At 37.6% G+C, this 26,366-nt stretch overlaps 1 protein-coding gene across 3 annotated transcripts in view; it reads right to left on the bottom strand.

Moving 5' to 3' along the window:
• Positions 1-26,366, bottom strand: part of LOC124596510 (Down syndrome cell adhesion molecule-like protein Dscam2) — a 270,374-nt gene that overhangs the window by 127,483 nt on the left and 116,525 nt on the right. For all 3 annotated transcript variants that reach the window (XM_047135673.1, XM_047135675.1, XM_047135674.1), the window contains exons 8-9: positions 20,830-20,976; positions 9,520-9,675 (exon numbers count right to left, since the gene is read on the bottom strand). In XM_047135673.1, the coding sequence (XP_046991629.1) occupies positions 9,520-9,675; positions 20,830-20,976 (303 nt within the window). The remainder of the gene's footprint in view (positions 1-9,519; positions 9,676-20,829; positions 20,977-26,366) is intronic.

Here is a 26,366-nt window from a genome sequence, read left to right as displayed (position 1 = left end):
ATAAAATAAGGTTACAGAACAAAAAATTGAAATCCTTTAAGACCACAGTGAGAAGTAGATACTAGGAAGGAACTGAAAATATCTGATGCATACAAAGGGGTTGAAGAAAACAGCCAAAAATGGATATCCCATCAGTTGCATGTGGAGAAGTCAAGATCACCACTACATTTTTGCAATACATTCTGCAAAGTAAAAGATGCACCAGAAGACCAGTAAAAAGGTGGAAGAACCAAACATAGCTGCAACAGGTCAAGCAAGATGTAATGCATGACAGAAGAAGAATAAAATGCCTTCTAAATTACTTCACTACTATTATATCAGCAAAATAGCAGCTACTCTCAAAAATCCTGTTACTTGTCATCTTACAGTACCCAGCTACTGTTTTTATCTAGTACTTCAAATACAGCACTTATGTAACTTAACACAGAATACTATCAATTGCCTATTTAGTGCATAAATATGCTTAATATGAAACCTATTGTAGGAAATCTCTTGTATAATGTAATTAATTTTGGATTAAAGGAGATCATTGAGTTAACGATAGGATCACACAAAGGAAGGAAATTTTGTTAGCTTTCGGAGTTATCCTTTTACAAAGTAGAGTAAAACACACACACACACACACACACACACACACACACACACACACCTATGCCTCTACATCATGCTGGCATCATGTAGAGACATTGGCACACGCATGCGAACAAATCTGTGTGTGTGTGTGTGTGTGTGTGTGTGTGTGTGTGTGTGTGTGTGTGTGTGTGTGTGATTTACCCTAGTTTGTCAAAAGGTAACTCTGAAACCTAGGAAGTTTTGTATCTTTTGCGTGTGCATATCAACAAGAGAATACTCCTGCTTTTTGGAGAGTGGTCTCCTTTAATCCAAAAGTATTTAATATGAAACCATAACATTAATTATGGTAGACTGCTACTCACAACAAAGAGAAGGTGTTGAGCAGCAGGTAGATATATTTAAAAGTAGACTAAGCTATGGGATAAAGTCCTCCTTCAGTTCAGAAAAACACATGCACATTAACACAAGCACAACTAACACAAGTGTAACTATTGTTGCCTCCTGGTACTGAAGCTTGACTGCAGTGAGTTTTGGTTGGGGTGGGTACTTGGGATACAGAAGGGACATGATACAGTAAGGGAGAAGGATATAGCAGGGTAGGGCCACCTGTGTAGGCAGCCATGTATTCTACCAACTTTGCTTCTATGTTTACACATGCATACTCCACAAGCCACTGTATGATACACGGCAGAGGGTACCCTGTACTGCTACTAGTCACTTCCTTTCCTATTCCACTCACAGATGGAGTGGTGGGAAAACAACTGTCTGTATGCCTCCATATGAGTCCTGGTTTCTTGTATCCTATCTTTGTTGCCCTTATACAGAATTTATGTTGGTAGCTGTAGGCTCATTCTGCGGTCAGCTTCAAATGTGGGTTCTTTAAATTTTCTCAATAGTGTATCTTGGAAAGAACATTGTCTTCCCTGAAGCATCTTCATATCATGTGCATGTTATTTGGAGCTATCGGTAAAAAAACTAGCAGCCTGCCTCTGAACTGCTTCGATGTATTCCTTCAATCTGGCCAGCTGCAGATCCCAAACACCTGAACAGTACTGAAGAACAGGTCTCACCAGCATCCTACATGTGGTCCTCTTTACAGCTGAACCACACTTTCCTAAAGATCTCCCAATAGACCAAAGTTGACCATTCATCTTCCCTACCACTATCCTCACATGCTTGTTCCATTTCATAGTGCTTTGCAACATTATGCCCAGATATTTAAATGACATGACTGTGTCAGGCAGAACACTACTAATGCTGTGTCTGAAAAAATGTGACCAAGAGATAGCTGAGCCACCAAGATATTGTGCATGCCCATCCGCATGGACTACTCGACTTCAATGACTACTTCACAGCCTATACCATCTGGATTCTTCCTATCACCATCAGCTTTTCAGAACAGCCCTGTTGGGAACACTGCCTGCAACACATCATTCATTCCCATAACTCTCTTGGCCTGTATCTTTGCTAGTCTCTGTTGTCACCCACTTTCCTTTATCCCCTCCCCTGCTCCTACTCCAGTGTCACAAACACCTTCTGAAACCCCCCCCCCCCCCCCCCCCCTCCGCCGCCCAGCACACTTGCACAGTCCTTTCCTTTTCTCTGCTTCCCCCACTCACCATGGCTCTAACACTGCAACTAGTTGCCCTGCCATCCAGGTAAATGTTTAGAAATACATTATTAGGAGCAAAATTCATAGCTCAAAATTAGTCAGAATCAGAGGCGATCAAAAAGTTTCCATCCAGAGGCTGCACAGCCCAGAATCACTGTGAGCAAGGAGGTAATTAAATCATCCCACCAATGTAACAGGTTGAAGATACCCTTTTGGTAAAAAAAGCATGTCCTACTGTGTGAAGAAGCCTGTACCTACCCGCTGCACATCCTCGTCCGACAGGAGCTGTTGACACTTCAAGGCCTTTCTTAAGGCATCAAATACAAGATAACCACAGGGGAAGAGACCAGGACAATAGGGTGGGTACTCAGATTTCTCCCACTTGAATTGGCATAACATCTGAATTATGTTATTTGTGATATGGGTACATGGGTTATCATGAAGCAGCAGCACCCATTGCAAAGTTTTCCTGGGTGTTTCACTTTAAGTGCTTACTGAAATATCTCCAACACTGTGCAGTACTGTACCCCAGTGATGCAGATACCAGGTTTCTCGAAATCAATAGGCCACGGGCCTTTTGTTTAGCATTCAATACCTAGGGTACCCACCACAGGCCACAGACATTACAGTAACCTGACTCCTAACAGCTTGTGTGTTGCACACTACTGAAGCAGATGTTGAGACTCTGCTAGCGCGTGTGTGATTATGTGTTGGCCCACCCTAATCGCATCATCAACTACCCACTTGTTGTTCTATGTAATGGATGAAGCTAGCCTCCATGATTAATTGGCATCTTGTGTCTAACTACAACCAGCACAGAACCCTTTCACAATGATGGTTTTCGACAGACATACTGCCCTACACATATTCTTCATTCTTTGATGGATGTCTCCAGTATTTGTCCTCCAATAGACAAGAAAAGAAAATAGCACATTAGTCCCATTTACACACATTTGGCTATAACACCGCCATAGTTCACAGTTCCACATTTACAAGATGCATGTGGAAAAACACGAATGCCACACTAATCCTTCGTCTAGATGTTGGTGCTTTTATATCTGCATTTCAGCTGTGTTACACTGCATGTATGCTGCAGCAATGCCCTCGAATGGAAGCTTTTTAACGACCATTATATACTTAATTTTCTCACTCATATTATGGGGAATCCTTTGATTGTTTTGCTACTTGCTATGGAGCTATGCATGGTGCCAAATGAAGCCATGAACAAGATATATACGTGAATATTATGTGACACGTGAGATGGTTGTTAAACTTGTACACAAATATTTAAGTACTGCAGACAAATGGTTATAGAAGACTGAAACAATCAAAATTGCAGACTTGAATCCACCAATGGAGAAGAACCTCAGGATGATTATTCTTATGAAGAATCTGTGAGAGACAGTGTCAGATCTGATTATATTCAAATGTGTGTGAATTCCCAAGGGACCTAATGGCAAAGGTTATTGGTCCCTTGACTGACACACTACTTAAACTAACTTATTCTAAGAACATCACACACACACACCCATGCTCAAGGGAGGCCTCAAACCTCCGGCGGGAGGGGCTGCACGATTCGTGACATGGTGCCTCTAACTGCACGGCTCAGATCTGATTAATGACAGTCTCCGTAATGTAAATTAAATCTAAAATTTCCTTGTCAGACAAAGAAAATGGAGTATTGTATTGGATGAACATAGATGGTAAAATGACTACACATTAATATTGTTAAAAAAAAATCAACTTTTCCATTCTTAATGTGAGAAATTAAATTCCAGTAAGACATAAGAGTTGATCAGAAATAATGTGGTGCCTTTTTCTTGATGTGTTTCTTGATGTGTTTTCTTGATGTGATCATTTTCAGTAATATGAGCTGATGATAGTGACATTTCAGACTCCTAGCTTAATATTCTCCATATCAGAGAGTGCAGGATGTGCTGGACAGTTGTTGACAGTATCTTTCCTTTCTGAATTCTAAGCTCCTTATTTTGGCTATAAAGGGTTCAGAGGTCATCCAGGACTTTCTATTATCGTTGTAGTGAACTGGCTGAATTTTTATATGCTTTAAACACCCAGGATTTATTTTTACCTATCATGAGCAGTTTTTTTCTTATCAGTTTCATCTGCACTAGCACAAACCAGAACTGCAATTCATTCTTTAGATAACTTGCCTTCAACATATTTTTCACCCTTAAATTGCAGAGTTTTGTCATGTGTTGATTTAATGAAAATGACAGTCTCATCTGAATTTAAGACATCACAATCTGCACATCCTTCATGAATTTTATGCTACACAGTGGTGAGTCATTGTTGAAATGTTTTAGTATTCACATTGATGGCTTCACCACTCACTTTGTCAAGAGTAATTCCGTGATGTTGCTTGAATCTGTCAATCCAGTTACTGCAGCACACAAATTCCTCATCTTTTAATTTCTAGGCAAATTCTTTTGCTTTCACCATATGGAGAGGTTCACTAATGGTTACATTGATGCTTCTATGTTGTTTAAACCACTTAAGCAGTGGTTCATGCACATCATTCCAGTCCGCTTTTTGTAGAAACTTAATTTTAGACCCATTTTGTTCACATGCAGTAACAATTTTATCCTTGTTCTTCCAAGTTGTTTAGACTGTGGAATTTGGAGGCCAAATTAGCGACACATCAACCGTTTTAGCTCCACTCTAGATTTCATTAATCAGTTTCAATTTTTCTCTCACCATTAAAACTTTCTTTTACTGTCTATGCTGTTCTACAATTTGTGTGCTTTGTAACAAATTGCTATGGAAACTGACATCACATGTACTGTTGAAGAGTTCTGCAACTGTCACTACTACTGTAGTATGAATGCGCTAGGGTATTTATGACGTGATGAGCATATACTACACCTACCGCTGATGGAAGGGCAGATACAAGAATATGCCAGGTTGCTGTATTACAACATCAGATTTCCTTGTACAGCACGTTGATTCTTGGAAAATCTTGTTGCTAACTCAGGCTGAAAATGGGATTATATATGAGCTATACACATATACATTTGTTGTATTAAGCAAGGATGAGAAGTAGGTATGTTCCTTACAAGGAATATAGACGTACCACAGAAATCATGGGGTTATAGCCGAGTTAGCATTGTAACTGATGTTGTTACAAGAAAGTTCAATTGTACTCTATAATATTTCAGCAAACAGACACATTTCTCTCTTCAGATGGTCCTAACATTTCACAGGTGGCCCAGAGCTACATGATACAGTGCAGTGGGTTTCAGCCACAGATTCTTAAGTGGTAAACAGGCAGCAGCCACCTGTCTGTGTTCTCTGCAATCCCGGGCTTGCACCAGGCATCATTCACAGCAATTCACTTTGTTACCAAGTTGCCCAAACTGTTTTTCCTTGGAATGTCCAAATTTTGAGAATAAGTGCTATGAGTGTTTACATAGAAGTCGCATTACGAAGTATGTTGTGGCACAGCAGGTATCAGATAGCACACCCCCAACCAATGCAAATTAATGACATTTCAGGCAGTGATCCGATGCTGGCACTGTGTACAACTTTGTTACAGGCACCATTGTAAGACATTCTAGTTTTCTTTCTTTCTGATACCAAGACACTGATCTCAGTTATAAATCAGCCCATGTATGTGTGCGTGTGCTCCCTTGCTCAGTAAAGCACACTCAAAGTCGTGGACATGGAGTCACCTTGAGGTGGCGGTTGTGGTGAATCCTTTAGTTAAGAATATATTTGGCCTCAATACATATTTCACTTTTGGATTTTCATTATTTCAAGCAATACATTCCCTCAGCTTGTCAGTACCCTGTGCTCCTATTGATACACTTCATTTGCACCACTGATTGACTTACAGATCTACATTGGCTTAAAGTGGACAGCAAGTTCTAGACTTTACACTTGCTGAATTCTGTTGGTCATTAAGGATGGGGTTAACATTGAACTATATGGACTAGAACATCAACAAGTTTTTCCCCCATTTCAAGTCAGTGGGCTCCACTGTTAGTCACCATCAGGGAACCTGGGGGCAGTCAATGGTTGTGTGGAGACTTTAAGCAAACCAGTAATGCTACAGTGGATGTCGATTCACATCTGTTGCTTTTTTCAGATGAACTCTTTTCTAAACTTTCAGGAGGTAAACTATACTCCAAAATCAATTTGCAGAAGCATATTTCCAGTCACCTCTTGATGAAGACTCACAAAAGGTATTAGTCCTGAACATGCCATTCTGACTTTATAAAAAATCATAGGTTGCCTTTTGACATGGCTAGGGTGCATTTGCTCAGTCTCCAATTGGTTTCCATAATCTCTGCACAGAAAGACCTTAAGTGTAACTTTTCCTTCTTTCACACAGTAATCAGTTATTAACATTTTATACTAAGAGAAGAGGACCTTTGCTCCACCAATGTGTGATTTCTATTCACAACCCATCCCATTTCCATAGTCCATCCACTAAATCACCTCCATATAAAGGGACACCATTCTGAACAATCCGAACAGTGTAACTGAGCTTTTCACAAGTTAAAATCAGGCCTCCACACGACCTCACATGGTGTTGGGGCTGTTCTCTCATAAAGTAAGGATGGCACAGAGAAACCAATCACATTTAAGTTATAAACACTTACTCCAGATCAGCAGCATTACATTCAGGCAGAAAAGGAACATCAATTTCGGTGTCTATAAATTTCAAGAGTTTTTATTTTTTTTTTTTTTACACAAATTTCATCTTTTCAACAACCGTGAACTGCTTGTAACTGTTTGGATCCAAGGCTTCATTAACGGAGTGCTCTATTTGGCAAATTTCCAATATCCATTCACTATTTTTCTTCCATTCAGCATTCTATCACAGATGCACAGGTTCATCATACAACAGATCAACTTACTGAATTTGATAGCCAGCACACACTTTTTTCCCAGTTGGAAAGCCAACTGGAGCAACTGCTTGATGAGTTCCCTATTATTCCCCGAAAATTGCTACAGCAACTTGGTGCTACCTAATTCAATAGGTCCTTCAATGTATTCAGTCAAGTCGGTCTCCCAACCCTCCAGCAAAAAACCTGACCTTCACTTTTTGTTTCATTAGTGACACCAACTTTAAGTTTGGCATGGTGTGGTGTTAAATGGTCACGGGTAATGATGCAGTCCCCCCCTGCAATGTCAAGTGCTTCAGCTCAGGTATCAATTCCAACAGCATCTTCACCCGTATACGCCGTTAAACCTCGCCCTCTATGCACCATACCTCATCTGTATCCCCACTATTGAACCTAGCTGACTTTAGTACTCACAGCACAGGGGCCACAACAACCAAAGATGACATGTGTGTGTGTATGTATTTGTATGTATAAAAATGTGCATGTGTTTTTATCCATTTGATGAAGGACTTTATTTTGTAGCTGAATCATACTCTAAGTCTACCTTTATATGGGGCTGTCTCTCACATGCCTCCTCTATTTGGTGAGTTTTAATTTATATTTTCAAATGTTGAAATTAGTCTACTAGTCTTGATTATAATACTTACAGTGCCATCAAGGAGAACTATTTCTGCTTATTGGATAAATGATAGAAGATCATTTATATGTAACAAGAACAAGCGCAGTCCCAGTATCAATCCCTGTGGTACCTTCTTGTTCAACAAGCATAAGTCCATTCATTCACTCATTCATTCATAACCTAATGTACTCCATAGGCTTCATTATACAAGAGAACTTTTGAGAGTATGAAATGGTCATGAAGTTAAATAACAAAAAGAAGCACACATGACAAAGTTTCTGCTTATTACCAAAACAACAACATCATTAACACTAGTCTAAGTATATAATAAGTTTAAATAAATAATATTGTACATAAGCAAGAAACCATTTCCAATAAGTACTTTAATTAATGGAAAAGTCACTACTTCCAAAGGTAAAAGTTGCATTTTTATTTATAATATTTAGCTACTGATTATGTACCACTGTTTCACTTTTATCAACAATACTGATTATTTATAAAAAACAAAGATGCTGTGACTTACCAAATGAGAAAGTGCTGGTAGATAGACACAATAAAAAACACAAACACACACACAAATTTCAAGGTTGCTTCATCAGGAAAGAGGGAAGGAGAGGGAAAGACGAAAGGATGTGGGTCTTAAGGGAGAGGGTAAGGAGTTTTTTATTACGTCTATCTACCAGCGCTTTCTCGTTTGGTAAGTCACAGCATCTTTTTTTATATATATATATTTTTCCCACGTGGAATTTTTCTTTCTATTATACTGATTATTTATTTATAGAAAAAACCTACAATGCTTCAGTCTTCTGATTCACCAATATTCTGACTTCCCTAAAGCTTTCAAATCCAATAGAGAAAATGAAAGGAAGTCAGAAAAAATCAAAATCAACTTACAATTACATGTCATTTCAAGTGTTCCATCCCAGAGTAATAGTCAGCAATGGAATCAGTGATAAAGAAAGAGCAAGCGAGAAAACATAACTGCTTCTCTGGAATGATACAGTGTTTTATCCACTATATGAACAGGTATTTTCATTATTACATTAAGTTACTGGCTGTTGATTTTCATGTTAGGTATTGCACATGTACCTCTTGTTCATATACATAAGATTTCCAAGTGGAGAGCACATGTATCACCCAGCTTTTCATCTATGTTATGTTACAAATACAGAAATATCATGTGAATATTTATGGAAGAAAATGATGTTTTCTGATAGATTAAAAATGTTTGCTGGACTGGGACTCAAACTGGGACCCTTGTCTTTAATGGCCAATGCTCTTACTGCATTACCAACACCTAAGTTACCTACCTGGCTAAAAGCTTCACTTTGCTATCTTACATTTACAGCAAGAATTGCTGTCTAATAATTAATCTGCCCATAAAGGACATCATCATCAGGTTTATAACTAATAATTAAACACTAATAAAACAGTTTTCTATGTCAATCACTTATTTATTATACCACAATCCACTTTAACAGCCAACGCCATAACTATCAGGTTATATAGTTATAGCTCTAGTGCTAGTGAGGACAGCAGCAGACTAAGTGGACAAGAGGATATGTTTCTTCTTTTTAGCTGAAGAAAATTTTCAAATAAACTTTGCGTACTGCTATGTGTTTAATGTGTACTTCACACTGCACATGTGGTTTGCTGTTGAGTACTGCCAGGAATGTAACTGCATAACATTCAACATGTTGATGATGGTATGAACAGCTGAAATGCTTAGTGGTATAATAAATGACTGATGTAGAAAACTCTTTTAATTGCATCATGAACTGTTTACAAAAATTAAAAAATTATCTTGGTGAAAATAAAACTGCAGTGAAAACTAACATAAGCCATACCATCCTCCAATGTCCTACAAAATATTGGCTGGCTTTTAACACCATCACCTTTGTTGGTAAATGCACACACTTCTATACTGTAGTTACAAAACTGACCAAGATTAGATAACTCCAATTTATTGTGCCTGGTTACTTGCTCCATGGGATGTGAGAAATCTGGAAATGATATTACAACAAAGTGTTAAACATTATTTGAATATTTGATAGTTGAGGTTAATAAATCCAGATTAGGAAAAATAGTTACAGTCATTCTATGGGAACATATTTTAAACAAATAATTGGTGATTTCTTATGCTTTTACTTCTGAAGATTTTAAAGGTTTCAAAGTGATAGCTGACAACCCCTCAGTGGAAAACTTACATTCCTAGTCTTTAAATATTCCAAAAGTATACACTGCAAATTAGGTGGTGCACAATCCCAATACATCAGCTTTATCAGCTTTCATAAACACACAAAACAGAATGTAGCCTGTATTTTCTGCTTATAGTGGTGCACACTAATTAATAGCTCTGTGTAGATCAATGAGCTGAAGGTACATGCTTTGCTTATGGAAGATGATGTGCTTTGCATAAAAAATTATGCAAGTGACAAAATAAAAATAAACAGTCCTTAAGCCTATAACAGCAATGAACTACAATTACAATCACACAACATATACAAATACCTGGTGTAACAATTTTCAGGGATATGAAACAGAGTGATCCCACAGTCTCAGCCACAGGTAAAGGGCATAGGAAACTTTGGTTCATTGTCTACAAAGGAGACAACTCATGTCACCCGTCCTAGGATATAATTCAAGTGGGCGGGACGCATACTGTATAGGACTAACAGGGAACACTGAACACCTAAAAAAAAGGGAAGCATGAAAGGTCATGGGTTTGTCTGACTGATGGGAGAGTAACAGAGTTGCTGAAGAAACTGATCTGGCAGACTCTTCAAGAAAGATATAAACTATCCCAAGAAAAGTTTGAAGAAATGGCTTTAACTGATGACTCTAGGAATATAGTATAATCCCGTGTGTGTCATTCACATAGGTATCATGAGGACAAGATTGGACTTATCACACCACATACAGAGATATTTAGACAATCATTCTTCCCATGCTCAACACATAAATGGAATGGGGAAGAGTCCTAATACCTGGTACAGTGGGACATACCCTCTGTTGTACACCTCACAATGGTTTGCAGTTTATACAAGCAGATTCCAGGTTATGGGCCCAGGATTGCTGATCCTTGGTCAAAGGAACCTCTATGTTTGGTACATTGTGATGTATTGAGTGTCTGCCACACAGAGCCTCTCAGTGGAGCGAAATATTTTTTCATATTAATTGAAGATTATTCAAGATATCCAGTAACATATTTACTCAAAGTCAAAAGTGAAGTGTTTCAGTCATTCAAAGAATACAAAGTTTATGCAGAAAATTTTCAGCAGGAAAGGATAAGAATGCTATGTTCAAACAATGGACGATGGAACTGAATATATGAATAAATTACAAGAATATCTGCAAAATGAAAGAATTCAGAGGCAACTGACCATCTCTGGCACACGTCAACAAAATGGTGATGCAGAACGCTACACTCAAATCTTTCTAAATATTGTATGATGCAAGTTTTTTGAGAGTGGAATGTCACAAAAGTTCTGAGGCAAAGCAATAGCAATGAGAAATTACTAGCAAAATAGATGCCTTACAACAGCAAATGTTGAAGAAAATCCCTACGAACAATGGCACAGACGAGGACCAAACATTAATCATCTGAAATTATTTGGATGTCATGCACGGGCAAAAATGAAAAACGCATAATGGCAAATTTGAATCAAAAGTGCAACCTCTTGTAATGGTTGGATATTTATAAATTATGAAAGCCTACAAACTGTGGAAAAATACAGAAATAGGAAATATAACAATTATCAGAGAAGTTGTATTTGATGCAAATATCTTTCCCACAAAGTTGGACAAATGTGTTACAAAAGTGGTTGATCTGAAGACCATAACCACTGTAGATGATGAAGGATCATCACATAATGTACATGTTATGCAAACAGGATAAGAATCTGACATCAAACAAAGTGGAGTTTTGGAAACGTGTGGGCTCTAAACTCATTGATGTAAGAAAGGTGACTGAATGGGAGGATGAGAGTGCTGACAATGATTAGTCCACAAGATATGATAATAAATGTGAACTATGAAAACCTACAATAAACAAAAATTACAGAACACATTATAGGTGACATGTCAAACCAATGAAGTGGCTGACACATTGCAAGTCAAATGGGAAGAAGAAGGTGTGTGCTATTGAAAATGTGACTACAAAAGCTCAAAAGGTCCACGAAGTATACGGGAAGCCACGTCAGCTGATTACAAAAACAAATGCAAGAATCACTGTAGAAGAACTGGAAAACCTAATTCAAAACTCAACCTGGAAATTTGTACCATGTACTAACAACACAAAGACAATATGAATAAAAGCGGTTTTCAAGTGGAAATATGAAAATGGAGGAACTGCCAGACATACAGCATGAGTAGTAGTCTTAGGTAATGAACAAAGACCAGGAACTGATTATGACAAATGTTACAGCCGAGTTGAAAAAAATTGAGAACTATGTGACTACTTACAGGAACAGCAGTTCAACAAGATTGGGAAATTCATCATTTAGATGTCATTATGGCATATTTGGCAGCTGACATAAAAGATGAAACCCATGTGGAATTACCCATAGGTTTCACAGATGCCTCTGACAAACTATGATGAAAATTCATTGGCATATCAGAACACAAGGAACTGCACAATGGCAAATCGATCTGCAGGTCTGGAAAGCACATCTGTGGATTGCATCAGTCCAGCAGCACTTGAGAAGTACCTGTGCAAACATGGGATGCTGCGGTCAGTATGTGACCTGCGTGTTTACTATGACCTAAAGCATGAACTCATTGTAACTGGATATGAGGATGACATAATGTTGTATGGCAAGAAAAGTGAAATAACTAAAAGCACTGAATTTGAAGTAAGAGACCTCGAAGTAGCATGACATACAGTCAGTTCGAGTTACGAGAGAAGGTGGAACACTGATTTTAGACCAAGTAGCGTATGCAAAAGTAATCTTAAAATAATTCCAAATGGAAAACTGCAAATGTGTGAAAATACCTCTCATCATGAAAGTAAAGCTACAAAATGTGACAGATGAATACAAGCTTAAGGAACAGGTTGTATCAAAATACAAACCTACATCTGAAAGTCTTCTATGCTTGGCACCACATGAAAGACCAGATTTAGCATACCCAGTGACTTATTTAAGCCACTTCAGGAGCAATCCAAGTGAGAAGTGCTGGCATGCTGTCACACACACTACATTATTGCTTACCACAAGAATGGTAAGAAAATCAAAATGTATACCAATGCAGACTGGAGACCTGATCCAAATCACAATAAATCCTTTAGTGGATACTTGACAGATTTTGGAAGTGGAGCTATAAGCCACAGCACCAGAAAATAATGAACTGTTACACTGTTGAAGCAGAGTTTGTTGCACTGAATCTGTAAGAAAAACAAAGTGAATGAACAATTTTCTGAAAGAAATTGATCAAGATAGCTTTCTGTCCCATCTTATGAAGATCTTCATTGATAATCAAAGTGCAAAGAAACTTGCTAAAAATTGTTGTTGTTCAGAAAGAATCAAGCATATCAGTTTAGATTTTCTTCATGCAAGAGGAGGTGGAAGCCAACAACATAGGTTAGGAATATATTACGAGTGATAAGAATGTGTTGACTGTCTGACAAAGCCGATTGACAACCTGAGATGGAAAACTCATTGGAAGTTAATGGGGGGGGGGGGGGGGGGTCAAGAACTAGGAAGGTTATCAGTGATATGAACTCAGAAGTACCCATGGTTGTCTTTTTGTGATGATTTATTGTAAAAATTGTTTTGCGTATATGTTAAAATAAATGTGTTCTTTCACTTGTGCTGTGGTGTGCATTTGGGTGCGAACCTTGCCATTTTTTTAAAGAAGATTCACAAAGGAATTTTAAGTTTCAGGGAAAAACAACTTCCACAGATTTTGTGCAAAATAATTATTACAACTAACTCAGCCATCACACATTTCATACTTCGCAAAATTTTGAATGTATCTAAGGATGACATCAGATATTGAGACTATGCCCTGTAATCATTATGTCACTGTCATTAAATGTTAATCAAAACAAAAAGCAGCTCTCCTTTTATCTTCCAGAATTAATGTAATAGAATGGACACTTCTGCAAGGAATCATTATATGAGAAATATAAATGAAAGATAGGTTAGACATATCATGCGTTCTGATAACATACTTGACCAATTTATGAATGCCATGGCATCAATACACAATTAGAAACACATGCTTCTGTAACAGTAATAAATTACAGGTAAGGCTTAAGTACATTAGAAATATCCCTGCAAAAGTAGAACCTGCGCAATAAAATTCTCTAAGAAAAACAGCAGTATCACTGTTTGTGGAGATTTCAGCAGTGGTTTTCTATCATAAAACAAACAATCACAAAGTACTTGAATCATTAATGTATGATTTAAACTTACTTCCACCAGTGATACTTTCAGCAAGTGCAGATGATTCCAATCAAACAGTTTTTGACAGTTTCTTTCTGGGCTTCACATAAGGTAGCTAGGTAAACAATATAAACAACGTATAGTCTCCTAGCCTTACAAAAATATGCAAATGATGACTTCAGAACTTTCTGAATGGAAGTTACTTACAGGCCACAAAGAAGTTAGGTAGACCACACACATGAACACATTTTGGGATAGTCCAAAAAGGGACAACAGGGAGAAGTTCACTACAAAAGTGTGGTGAATGAAGAATTTATTATTTACTTGATACTTTCTTTCAAATACTCTGAAACCAAATTTATCATAAGAGAGATCAAGAATGAGAAGAATGGCATAGGATATGGGATACTGTATACTTATCAACTTGGGCCATTTCTCCAATTATGTGGCCCTCCAGAAGAACACCAATGGAACTCCCTTAGAATTAAGAATTTATTGCATACTACAACCTACAAAATAACAACCAATACCATATTTGACAATACCTTTGTCAATGTACAATATAAAATCATTATATAGATCACAGTTTTACTAATTAAGATAATGTTCTGTCTTCATCAGTTTTTATTTTCATAGGCTAATTCAAGTTGTATAGTTTATTAAAATAAAATGAAAGCAAGATAGAACATTATATCAGTTAGTGCTAACAACAACTGCCATATCTTCTACATCAAAACATCCATCCATCACAGATTTAACCTTCTCTCAACATGCCTCGAAATTAACAACATCCTCCCAAAACCATTCCTACCTCTCCCAAAGGAGTAGCCTGCTGCGCACTCAACCTATAAAGTACTTTGGTTGATTCAAATTTAACTCCTTCTTTGAATCCTTTGCACACAGGTCTATCCATATGAAATACCTATCAGATGCATGCACCCAATATGCCCTGCTTCCACATATTTCATCACATTAGATGCAGGCTACAGGGCAAAGATTCCAAATCAATTATCGGTATCAACTGCTTAAGTCCACAGCCTACCATGGCCAGTTTCAGTATTAAAAATAACAATCACAATAATAATAATAATAATATATCTGTATATAATCATTTTGCATATTAGGCCATCTCATTACAAAATACCAAAACCAATAAAATACCGACATTTTGAGCATCTTTGCAGTGGTCCTGAAGAGGAGAGGAAGGCTGTGCCATTATGAAACACTAAAAACAATTAAAATACTAACATTTCATCCTGAAGAGGACCACTGCAAAATACATCAGCATTTTAAACACTGGAAAATCCAAGATGGAATACTAACAGCATTAGGAAAAGGATAAATTGCTACTCATATAGTGGAGATCACCATCTGCACTATGTGGTGAGTAACAAATATTCTTTTCATAATACTGACATCAGTATTTAACTGGTTTTTAGTGTTTAGTGTGGCCTAATACCAAAAATTATTTCCGTCAAATATGAATTCATTTTCAATTATTTTATGCCTTTTATGTGGGTCTGAAGATCAACCAGCTACCTATTTATAAGTTGGCCACTGCTAAAAGGTTGCCAAATGCTAATTTGATCACTCAGTAATGAAGTATGCACTTGACCACAAGATATCTTACACCAATTCCTGTTTCACAACAGGTAGCATCTGGTTAAAATGGGTCAAGAAAATTTTCAAACAAAATAATATTCAAGAATCATAAATAAAATAAATGAATCTCACCAGGACAAGATATACAACAGAAATATTCCAAGGCAGAGAAGACACGATCATTATGGACAGAAGAAAGAAAGTTATATGAAAGGGGAATATTTGAAGAACTTGTAACAACAAAAAATGAAAATGAATTGAAATTGGACATGATCGAAGATGGTCAATATGAAGTAAGAATAAATTTGTAATAGTAAATAATGTATTGATTAATGCATTACAAATTTGAAAATGTATTATTGCTATGCAACTTTTATTTCATAAAAAGCTGTTGACTTTGTACTATTATTTAAGTGGACTAGGCAGAGACTAATCAGAAGAAATTAGGTCAGGACTATTTGAAATGATGATCCAATAGTGTAAATCTCAGTTCTGGAACCTATTCTTTATTTCTGTCGTCTTCCGACATTGAAGCATAGGACACCTGGTTAACAAACATGTAATCATGTCTTGCCATGACAATGTCCCACTGAGCCTTCCACCAATGATGAAATTATCACATTTAGCAACAATGCAGTACCTGAGAGCCTCATTGAAGTGAAACATTTACTTACCACTTGGCTGGAAACATGGACAAACATAGAAAGAAAGTAATGCAATCATTAGCTCTAGAAAACTCATTCCTTCTTCTGATAAAACATGTTAACATTAACAAACATGTAATCATGTCTTGCCATGACAATGTCCCACTGAGCCTTCCACCAATGATTAAATTATCACATTTAGCAACAATGCAGTACCTGAGAGCCTCATTGAAGTGAAACATTTACTTACCATTTGGCTGGAAACATGGACAAACATAGAAAGAAAGTAATGCAATCATTAGCTCTAGAAAACTCATTCCTTCTTCTGATAAAACAGAGAGAGAAAAAAAATGTGACAAAGGTACATCCCATTATCTCATTCTAGAAGGAATGAATAGAAATTTCTAAAACTAAACTGTGAATCTGTCAAAAACTTGTGCTACAAGAAATAAGCAACCATTTTATAATACACTGCCTTTCTCAAATTTTTTGAGAATACAGGTAACAAAAATATTCAGTTATCAACCATACAAGAGGGACTCTGCTCTCACCGCCCACACTGCCAGCATATCCTAACCTCTGTTACAGTTGCCTGCTTCCCCCATTTGCTCATTTACATTTGTTGCGACTTGGAACACAATGAAAAACAGAGATACAAAAACTTCACAGTTTATTAAAACACAGAGTGACAGCATACAGAATAGGTATAGCCTAGAGATGGTTACAGACTTGTTGATGCAAAGGGTAAGTGGGGTTTAAGTGCACATAGGGAAAGAGTACATGTCAAGTTTTCAGGTCTCTAAAGCAGAAGTTCACCATTCCCCCACATACCTCATCATCTGCTCAATTCTATTCTGAATCCTCAACACAGTCGACACAGCTGGAGAAATTCTGGTAAGTCACTGTTGTTCATTTTTTATGCAAAATTTGTATAGTTTTCGTTCAGTGTTAGGTGCACCTAAATCTACATAAAATCAGATAAACTCCATACTGGAAATGGCAGCTGTAAGTTTCCGGTATCTGCCTTGATCTCCATAATTTTAGTTGTTCGTGTTATTCACAGACTGCCAGAAAAAAAATAACAGAATGGGAAAAAGTATGCAGGTGTAATGGGTAAAAGTTCACAGGGCATACTTTTACCCCATCAAGAAACCGTTTATGAACATTTACCACAGGACTTGTGTAGTCCCTTCCAGTGTATTCATGCATTTTTATTGGTGTTTATTTACCTTTGATGCCTCATTATCCACCTTAGAACATCTAAATTAATTTTCCTTTCCTGTAATTGTTCTTTCAATGGGTCTGGAACAGACTTCGAATATAAGTAAGTCTTCCACAGCAGAATTTTTTTTTCCACAAACTGACTGAGGACATCAACTCAACAGCCATTAGCAGGACTACTTTATCATCAAGCTCTAGGCCTTACTGAAGATGGTAGCTATATACAGCAAGCATCCAATTGCCTTAAGAAATCATCTTAAAAACAGCAAAGGTAGTGAGCACCTTGGCCAGTTCACTAAAACTTTTTCATGGGAAGAAAACCAAACAATAGTTCAGTACTGCATTTGCCTCAAAGTTTTTTCAGCCTTACTCTCAGATAAAATAAAGAGTTTAAATTTTTTTCACATATTTAATTGTAGTCCTTTTTATTTTTATCAGCTGTGGTAGGAGTACATACTGTGTACTCTAGTCCCAGGCCTGCACACTCTTACCTCACAGCATGTAGTAAGTGTGCAAAAGAAATTTTTAAGGAAACTTTTATTAGTTCTCTAATAATAGATGGATGACAGTGAAACTTTTACACAATGTTTCCAATACATGAAACTCCATAATATTTTTATGAGATTTTTTTTTAGATATGTAGTGAAACTAAAACTGCATACTTTTACCCCAACCTACTCTACAGACTAGTGACGAGTACAGACCTGTTGACACATACATACTGTTTGCCAGACCTGGTACGTAGCAATAAAAAGAGCATTTGCCTGCCAGGGACTGCAGACAATCGGCAGCAGGCTACTTGAGACCGATATATTACGCGCGACAACTGCAAGGAATACAGCAAACACCTGGCTTATGGAATTGAAGATCATTCTTTATGGAAACTAAAAGGACAATGATCTTAGTTGGTGGTCGTAAAACATACTTCACATTGTATTTCCACAAAATACAACTGAACCTGTTTGAAATGCTCCCTATGCAAGGCAAAAAGGCCATAGACTTTGGCACCACTTCGGTATCGTAATCACTCACCCAGTGCACAGTCTGGTTGATAGCACAATGTATGTCTGATCTGTCTTTCACTACAACCATCTGACAAAAGGTGACTTTGATGTGGGCTCACTCAGCTGACAAACTCTCAGTGTCTGAAATGATGTGGTCCCTGTGAATTAAGGTACGAAGTGTGAGTGTGTGTGTGTGTGTGTGTGTGTGTGTGTGTGTGTGTGTGTGTGTGTGTGCACGGTTACAGTGTGTGTGTGTGTAATCTTTCCAAGGTTCTCAGAAAACTGAGGTTTTAATTTCCCTTACACAGCATTTGCTTACTGCAAGTTTGCCTAGAAAACGACAGTGTGAGCCTCTATCAAAACATCGGTGGTTTCTGATGATGTAACCTAGTTATTTGAACACTGTATATGCCATGAGAAACTTAGTTCTCATATAAATTTTCATTCTTCCAGAAACCTTCAATTACTTTTTGGAATAAAAGAACTGAGGGTTTGAAGCCCATTCAGAGTTTTTTTTAGATCTGATAACTTGCTTCCACCCATCATAAAAGTAATTTATTTTTTATTTTATTTTTATTTTTTTGCAGTGTGAGTTTGCACCCCTATTTTCTGTATACGTTTTTGTACTCAGGTCTTGAATAAAGAAAACTACACTATGTAATCAAAAGTATCCAGACACCCCCAAAAACATACATTTTTCGTATTAGGTGCATTGTGCTGTCACCTACTGCCATGTACTCCATATCAGTTACCTCAGTAGTCATTAGACATCATGAGAGAGCCAAATGGGGCACTATGTGGAACTCACGGACTTCAAACGTGGTCAGGTGATTGGGTGTCACTTTTGTCAGAAGTCTGTACGTGAGATTTCCACACTCCAAACATCCCTAGGTCCACTGTTTTTGTTGTGATAGTGAAGTGGAAATGTGAAGGGACATACACAGCATGAAAGCTTACAGGCCGACCTCGTCTGTTGACTAACAGAGGCCGCTGACAGTTGAAGAAAGTCGTAATGTGTAATAGGCGGACATCTATCCAGACCATTACACAGGAATTCCAAACTGCATCAGGATCCACTACCAGTATTATGAAAGCTAGGTGGGAAGTGAGAAGACTTGGATTATATGGACGATCGGCTGCTCATAAGCCACACATCACACCAGTAAATGCCAAGTGACCCCTCGCTTGGTGTTAGGAGTGTAAACATTGGACAATTGAAAATATTGTGTGGAGTGATGAATCATGGTACATAATGTGGTGATCCAATGGCAGGGTGTGGATATGATGAATGTCCGGTGAACGTTACCTGCCAGCGTGTGTAGTGACAACAGCAAAATTTGGAAGCGGTGGTGTTATGTTTTGGTCATGTTTTTCATGGAGAGGGCTTACACCCCTTGTTGTTTTGCATGCCATTATCACAGCACAAGCCTACATTGATGTTTTAAGCACCTTCTTGCTTCCCACTGTTGAAGAGCAATTTGGGGATGGTGATTGCATCTATCAACATGATCGAGAACCTGTTCATAATAAACAGCCTGTGGCGGAGTGGTTACAGGACAATAACATCCCTGTAATGGACTGGTCTGCACAGAGTCCTGACCTGAATCCTATAGAGCACCCTTGGGATGTTTTGGAACGCCAACTTCTTGCCAGGCCCCACTGACCAGCATCGATACCTCTCCTTGGTGCAGCAATCTGTGAAGAATCGGCTGCCATTCCCCAAGAAACCTTCCAGCACCTGATTTAATGTACACCTGTGAGAGCAGACGCTGTCATCAAGGCTAAGGGTGGGCCAACACCATATTGAATTCCAGCAAGCCACAGACTTGTAAGTCATTTTCAGCCAGGTGCCTGGATACTTTTGATCACATTGTGTATGTGACGTTTCTCAGAGAAACTGTGTTATCTTTGATCTACTAGAAATACAAAGATATTAAATTAGTAACAAAGAGAAAAGAAAAGAAACAGTGCTTAATATTTTCTGATCAGATATTTCATTAGAAAGTGTGAGCTATAGTTACAGTTAATTTTGTAATAAGCTGAGTGTGAGCGTGGAGAATGACAATTTCTTCATCAATATAAATTGAAAAATGAAAAAAATAGAGAAAAAGACAATTCTTAGAATAGTACTTGTACACTAATGAGCAGAATGAAATCCAAGGATCTTGTTGTTTAGAAGCAGTGTATTATGTGTTGTTTAACTGCTGTGAGATAATGTTAGAATTAGCATACATATTACTAGGAGGGTAAAAATTATAGAAACAATAGCTCTAGTTTATAAAATTAAGTTTCTTTTTTACCATCCCAGTCTGCCAGTGAGCGGTAGAGTACTTTGTAACCCTTCAGCATTCCGTTAATAGCAGATTCTGGAGGACTTGACCACAGTACTAAAATTCTCTGTGGAGACAATGCTGTGCACCTAACATCAGTAGGTGGTGCTCCTGGCACTGAAACAGAAGCCCAGATAACATTTAGATCTTTTTGAATTATAAAATGGTATGCAAAACATAGTCTCATGCAATTAAAAGTGTGGAATCAGTATCAAAATGTCAGTTTTGTCTCATTGTTGTTTTTAACACCATGATTTGGATCAACACCCAATAGGACTTTATTTGAATTGACACTGACCGTCGAGGTCTATGCACCTACTCATATATCAGTGATCTGTAGGCGCAGGAAGGTTATATTCATATGTTTACATCATACTAAAATTCCTTTGGTTGCAATCACGCTTTAGAACCAGAAAAGCATGTTATTTCTATAAACTTGCAAAACATTCCTTACTGGTGGAAAGAATCCATCACCTACACTGTACAATGCATTTTTTCAACAGGGCAAAAATAGGGAAATCTCTATGAATGGCCTTAAAGTTATTGGCCAAATAGGATTGCCCAAATAGGATACACCTTGCATAGAGATGAATCTATCACTGCAGAACATTGGCAAGGCAAAGATTCAAACCATTCAGTAACACCACAGAATATGCTAACAGAGGGCACTATAAAATCTTTTTAATCTTGACAGGAGGCACGGTCAAGATATCAAAACACGGATGGGTACCTTGAATGTAAGAACACTGCTAAAAGACAGGAGGACTAGGAAACCTTAAAAGGGAGATGGGAAGGGATAGTATAAACCTTGCACTCATGGAGGGATATTTCACTAGAAGAATTGAAAGCTTTTATTGGTATAATACTGAACATGGCCTTTAATTTAAAAGCAGAATTAGTTGAATATTTTACAGAAGACTGGCTAGAACAAAAAAGGATGTCTTTTTTTGTCTGTCTTTTCCTTCCAAATATTTTGGATGCTGTCTTTACTTCCACCTGTCGTATCCCAATGGTATCAATGAACGAGACCGAGCAAGATGAATGTTAGTGAGTATATTGCCAGTAAACACAAATAACTTTATTTACCAAAAAGAAATGTGGCTATAAATGAGAGCACAGAAGGATTCAAAGGAAGAAATCAATCCAAGTGCTACAATCCAAAGAAGCCTACAAAGTGGGGTTTATGAGCTTTCCATCTGCGTGATTCTGAAAATAATTATGTTTCTTTCACATTCCATATAATGCAAAGACAACTATAAAAAGTCTAATTCATCCTCATATGCCTTTAGCGACCCAAATAGTGTTTCATTTGGCATCCAATTGCTTGTTTGTGCAGGTAGTTCCGGCTATCACATCTATACTGACATGTTCTGAACAAGCCCTCAACTTGCTCATGGACAGCACAAAAAGAAATTTTATTTAACAGGTACAGTTATACTTCTCGGAAGGATTTTTCATCCAGTTTGAAGAAGATGAAATTTGCTGAATATGATTTATGTGCCTATCAAAGTGAGAGAGAAAATTATGTGTCTTTCATTGCATGACAAGAGCTAAGTGACTATGTTGAATTCTTTTGTCCTCAAACCCATCTGGCTGCAGGAAAAAAGAGCCTGTGCCATTCCTGAACCTACTGTCGTATAGGAAAGTAACAGCAAAAATTATTCTTGTGACTAATTGAAGTTGCTGTAGTAAATAGTTATATTCTTTACTCAACAGATAAAAACAAATGTGGGGAACAGCTGCAGACTCATCTTTTCTACAGAAGAGATCTAATCAGGCAACTAGTTGACCAGGTGAGAAATACAAATTCTAAGAAAAGAAGAAGACTATCATTGTCTGAGAGCAAGGAAAGAGTAAATGGGAAGATGCATCTTATAATCCAAAAGCAGACAGACAGCTTTCACTGGACTTGTGTAACTGAGAAGATGGTCAATGAATGAATAGCTAAGCTCAGCAATTCTAGAACAGAAGATTACTATGGTCTCTCAAATTATGTTACTAAATAAATCAGAAAACAAATTGTAACACCACTGACTAAAATAATTAACAAAATTTTAAAAGAAGGTAATTATCCAGAATGTTTAAAAATATCTGTAGTTAAACCAGTAAATAAGAAAAGAGATGTGGCCTCACCAGATAACCATTGCCCACTATCACTTATACTCATTGTAAAACAACGACGTTGTACTATTGTACATATAAATAATATGTTTTTCCATCTGACTTTTCGTTAAACTTGAGTAATTGATGTTCTGGTTTCATTTGTTTTTTGTTTCATGCCATTGTGTTAAGAAAACTGTAAACAAGTTTCAATGTGAATATTAATGTTTATGTCAAATGTCAAGCAATATTGTAATAGAATTGAAATGTAACAAATGTTGAAACTGTTGTAAGATGTTTAAAATTGTAATTGTGCGTCTGGTCCATACATAGGCAATGTGTTAGGATATGTAGAATGCAAAACCTCGGGTGAATACCCGGCCTGTCAGAGAGCGGTAAAAGGTGGATGGCAGGCGAGCGCGGGGAAATGCACGCGGGCACTGCACGGCTCAACGAGCTCAGCAGTAGTAGTTGGAGTTTGGCATTGGTCTGAGCAACACATTCTGGAGCGAGGAGGCTCTCCTGGAAGACGTAGTTTCACTGAGCCTCGGGTATGCTGTTCCAATGCCCACACAGCATGGCAAAATTCCATAGGCACTAAATAGAAAAGTATTGCGACGCTAAGAAGAATTAAAGTGCCGATACGTTAAGAGCCATAGCTGTGGTTGTATGTGTGCTCTGTGCCTCGCCATCTCGCCGCCCGCCAACCGCCGCATCGATACAAGCAGGTTGAAACTTTTAGTACTGTATTTGTATGGACCATAGAGTGAACTGTTCAATAATAACCTAAATTTTACCAGAACTTTCCCATCATTTAATTATCCTCACAACTAACCTAGACAGGGTCCTTTCCAAATGTTGTGCAATCCGAGTGTCCTGAAATGAAAAATTAAACTTTGTGTTAATAATAATTACTTGCAGACCTAGTTATGTTAGAATGGTGTTTAAAGAACTGTTTTGTTAATGAACCAGTAAATGAATAAAAAAGGCCTAACGAAGTTGAAAGATAACTTTAATATTGATATAGTAATGAAGTTTAATTATTTCGAGACAGATATAAAGGTATTTAAATGAGAAGTAAATAAGATAAAAAGAGTAGTAACTCATATACTGGAAATCTTGAACGCATGATAATTTCAGTAATCAATTTTTTTAATGTAGTGATCATAACAGTTTCAGGGTCCCTCCCCACCCCCCCCACCCCCGCCCCCCTCCCCCCTTTTTTACTCATTTGAATTCTGAAGTGTTCCACATTGGTTTGACCAGCAAAAGTTTAAGTCAATATATAAGTCAAAATTCATCAGTGTTTTATATTTATCAAAACAGACATTTTGTGTGTGGCTTGAAAGTGTTATTTCTAGGGTAACCTATGCCTGATTTTAATCAGATCAATAGACAGTATGAAGTTTTGTAGTATACATTATAGTGTAGTGTTATGTATTCATGGTTTTTCCATATCAGTACAGAACGTGAAACTATCAGTTCAATAGATTTTCTGGTTCTAAAATTTTACTATATTATGCAGTGTTACTACGTGTTGTTTTGCATGAATATACACCAACTTGTACAGGGGAGAAACTCAGTTAACGCCTAATTAGGCTGGCGACCGTATTATTATTAAATTGGTAGCATCTGCAGTGTTGCTTTTGGTCCATACTGACGTGTAATTGCATTTCGAACTTGCTTGACGGATCATTGTTATTACAGAGTGAGAGTAAGTCTGATTTGCCACCATTCAGCTACACGCGTTCGATATCTGTAAGAAAATCCTTTCTCATAAGGTGAACCCCGCTCAATTACCACAGAACAAGCTTCAACGAGTATTGTGTGCCCCACGCGCACGTTAGAAGTGGCTTCCCGGTGACAGGACATCCAGTTGTTGTCGGTCACAAATTAACGTGAATACCAAACAGTGGATGTTCAGTGGCACGAAATGCAATAATATTCAGTGAAGTAAATATCAGAGAATGTCAAGTATGGTAGTGAGGTGTAACTTGCGTTCGGTATGGACAAGAAGGTAAAAACAGTAGATGTGCTGAGCGTAATGGAAGATGCGGCTGGCAATGATAGGAGTTTACGCGGCCAGATAACAAATGGCATTAGTGGTAGACAATTGGCGTACATACAATACAACGAACATGTTAACGAACAGATTAAAATGTCGAGATTGCCTCGAACACACCAAGGAATAAAACAGGAAGTAGAGGATGACTTTGTAGATGATAGTGGGTACATGAACAAATCCACTGACATGTTTGATTCACCACAGATAAAGAAAGAACCGAAAGAAAATTTTGAAGTAGGATTGGAATGCACCGATTCCGTAGAACAAGACAGTGTGAAAATTTTAATCATGAACGACTTATTTGAACGATTAACCAAACAAATTGCAGGACAGAATGATCAGCTAAAAACACACGTTGACGAGCAGCTTAAAACACAAAGTAATCAGCTCAAAACACAGAATGATCAGCTTAAAACACACGTTGACGAGCAGCTTAAAACACAAGTTGGTCAGCTTAAAGCACAGGTCGAAGAACAAGGAATTGAAATTAGTAAGCAAATAGAACAGGTAGAACAAAAAGTGCGTAATTTAAGTTCTGCAGTAAATACTATGAAGTCTGAAATTGGCACAATTAATAAAAGTATGAATACTATGCAGGGGGAAATTGACAACACTAACAGTAGGTTTGATGTTGAAATTCTCAACATCCAAGAGAAAGTAGAGCCTCTAGTTGAAACAAAAGTAGACGAAAAAGTTTTCGGTCTTAAAACTGAGATCGTAAACGAATGCCAACATGGAATCTCACAGTTGAAAAAGGCAGTTTCAGATACTGAAAGAAATTTAGGCGAAAAAGTTATCGGATGTGTGCAAAAGTGTGAATAAAATACATCGAAATTCAAGGCAAAGTTTTTGATCTCGAGAGTAAAATCAAAGGTAGACTTGGTGTTGTCTGTAATGGAACGCCACTTCCGAAGCTGTTGGAAGGTGAGGAGCACTTCGATCCAGCCAAGAAACATAACGGATGGCATCCGTTGGATTTCATCAAAAATTGCGAGAGAATGTTTCCTGAACACTTGTCGGGTCAGGAGAAAATAAACTTAGTAATTAGCGCCTTAGCAGGTGACGCTAAGCACTGGGGAATTAACTTGAATACCGAACTAATGACGTTCGAAGAGTTTAAACAAAAGTGTACGGAAGAATACTGGTCCGAACAAAAACAGGATCATTTGTGGCATGAGTTTATCATGGCCACACTTCATGATAACAGGGGCAGGAATTCTTTGAAAGATTTCTGTGAATATTGGTACCGAAAGTTGACACATTTAAGAGCGAGAAGATCCGATTCTGAAATCGTATGGGAGCTATATAAAACGCTTCCAGAAGATTCGAAGAGATATGTGGG

Source organism: Schistocerca americana, chromosome 2, assembly GCF_021461395.2.
Source record: "Schistocerca americana isolate TAMUIC-IGC-003095 chromosome 2, iqSchAmer2.1, whole genome shotgun sequence".
NCBI lineage: Eukaryota > Metazoa > Arthropoda > Insecta > Orthoptera > Acrididae > Schistocerca > Schistocerca americana.
This window is presented reverse-complemented; position numbering and strand designations above follow the sequence as displayed.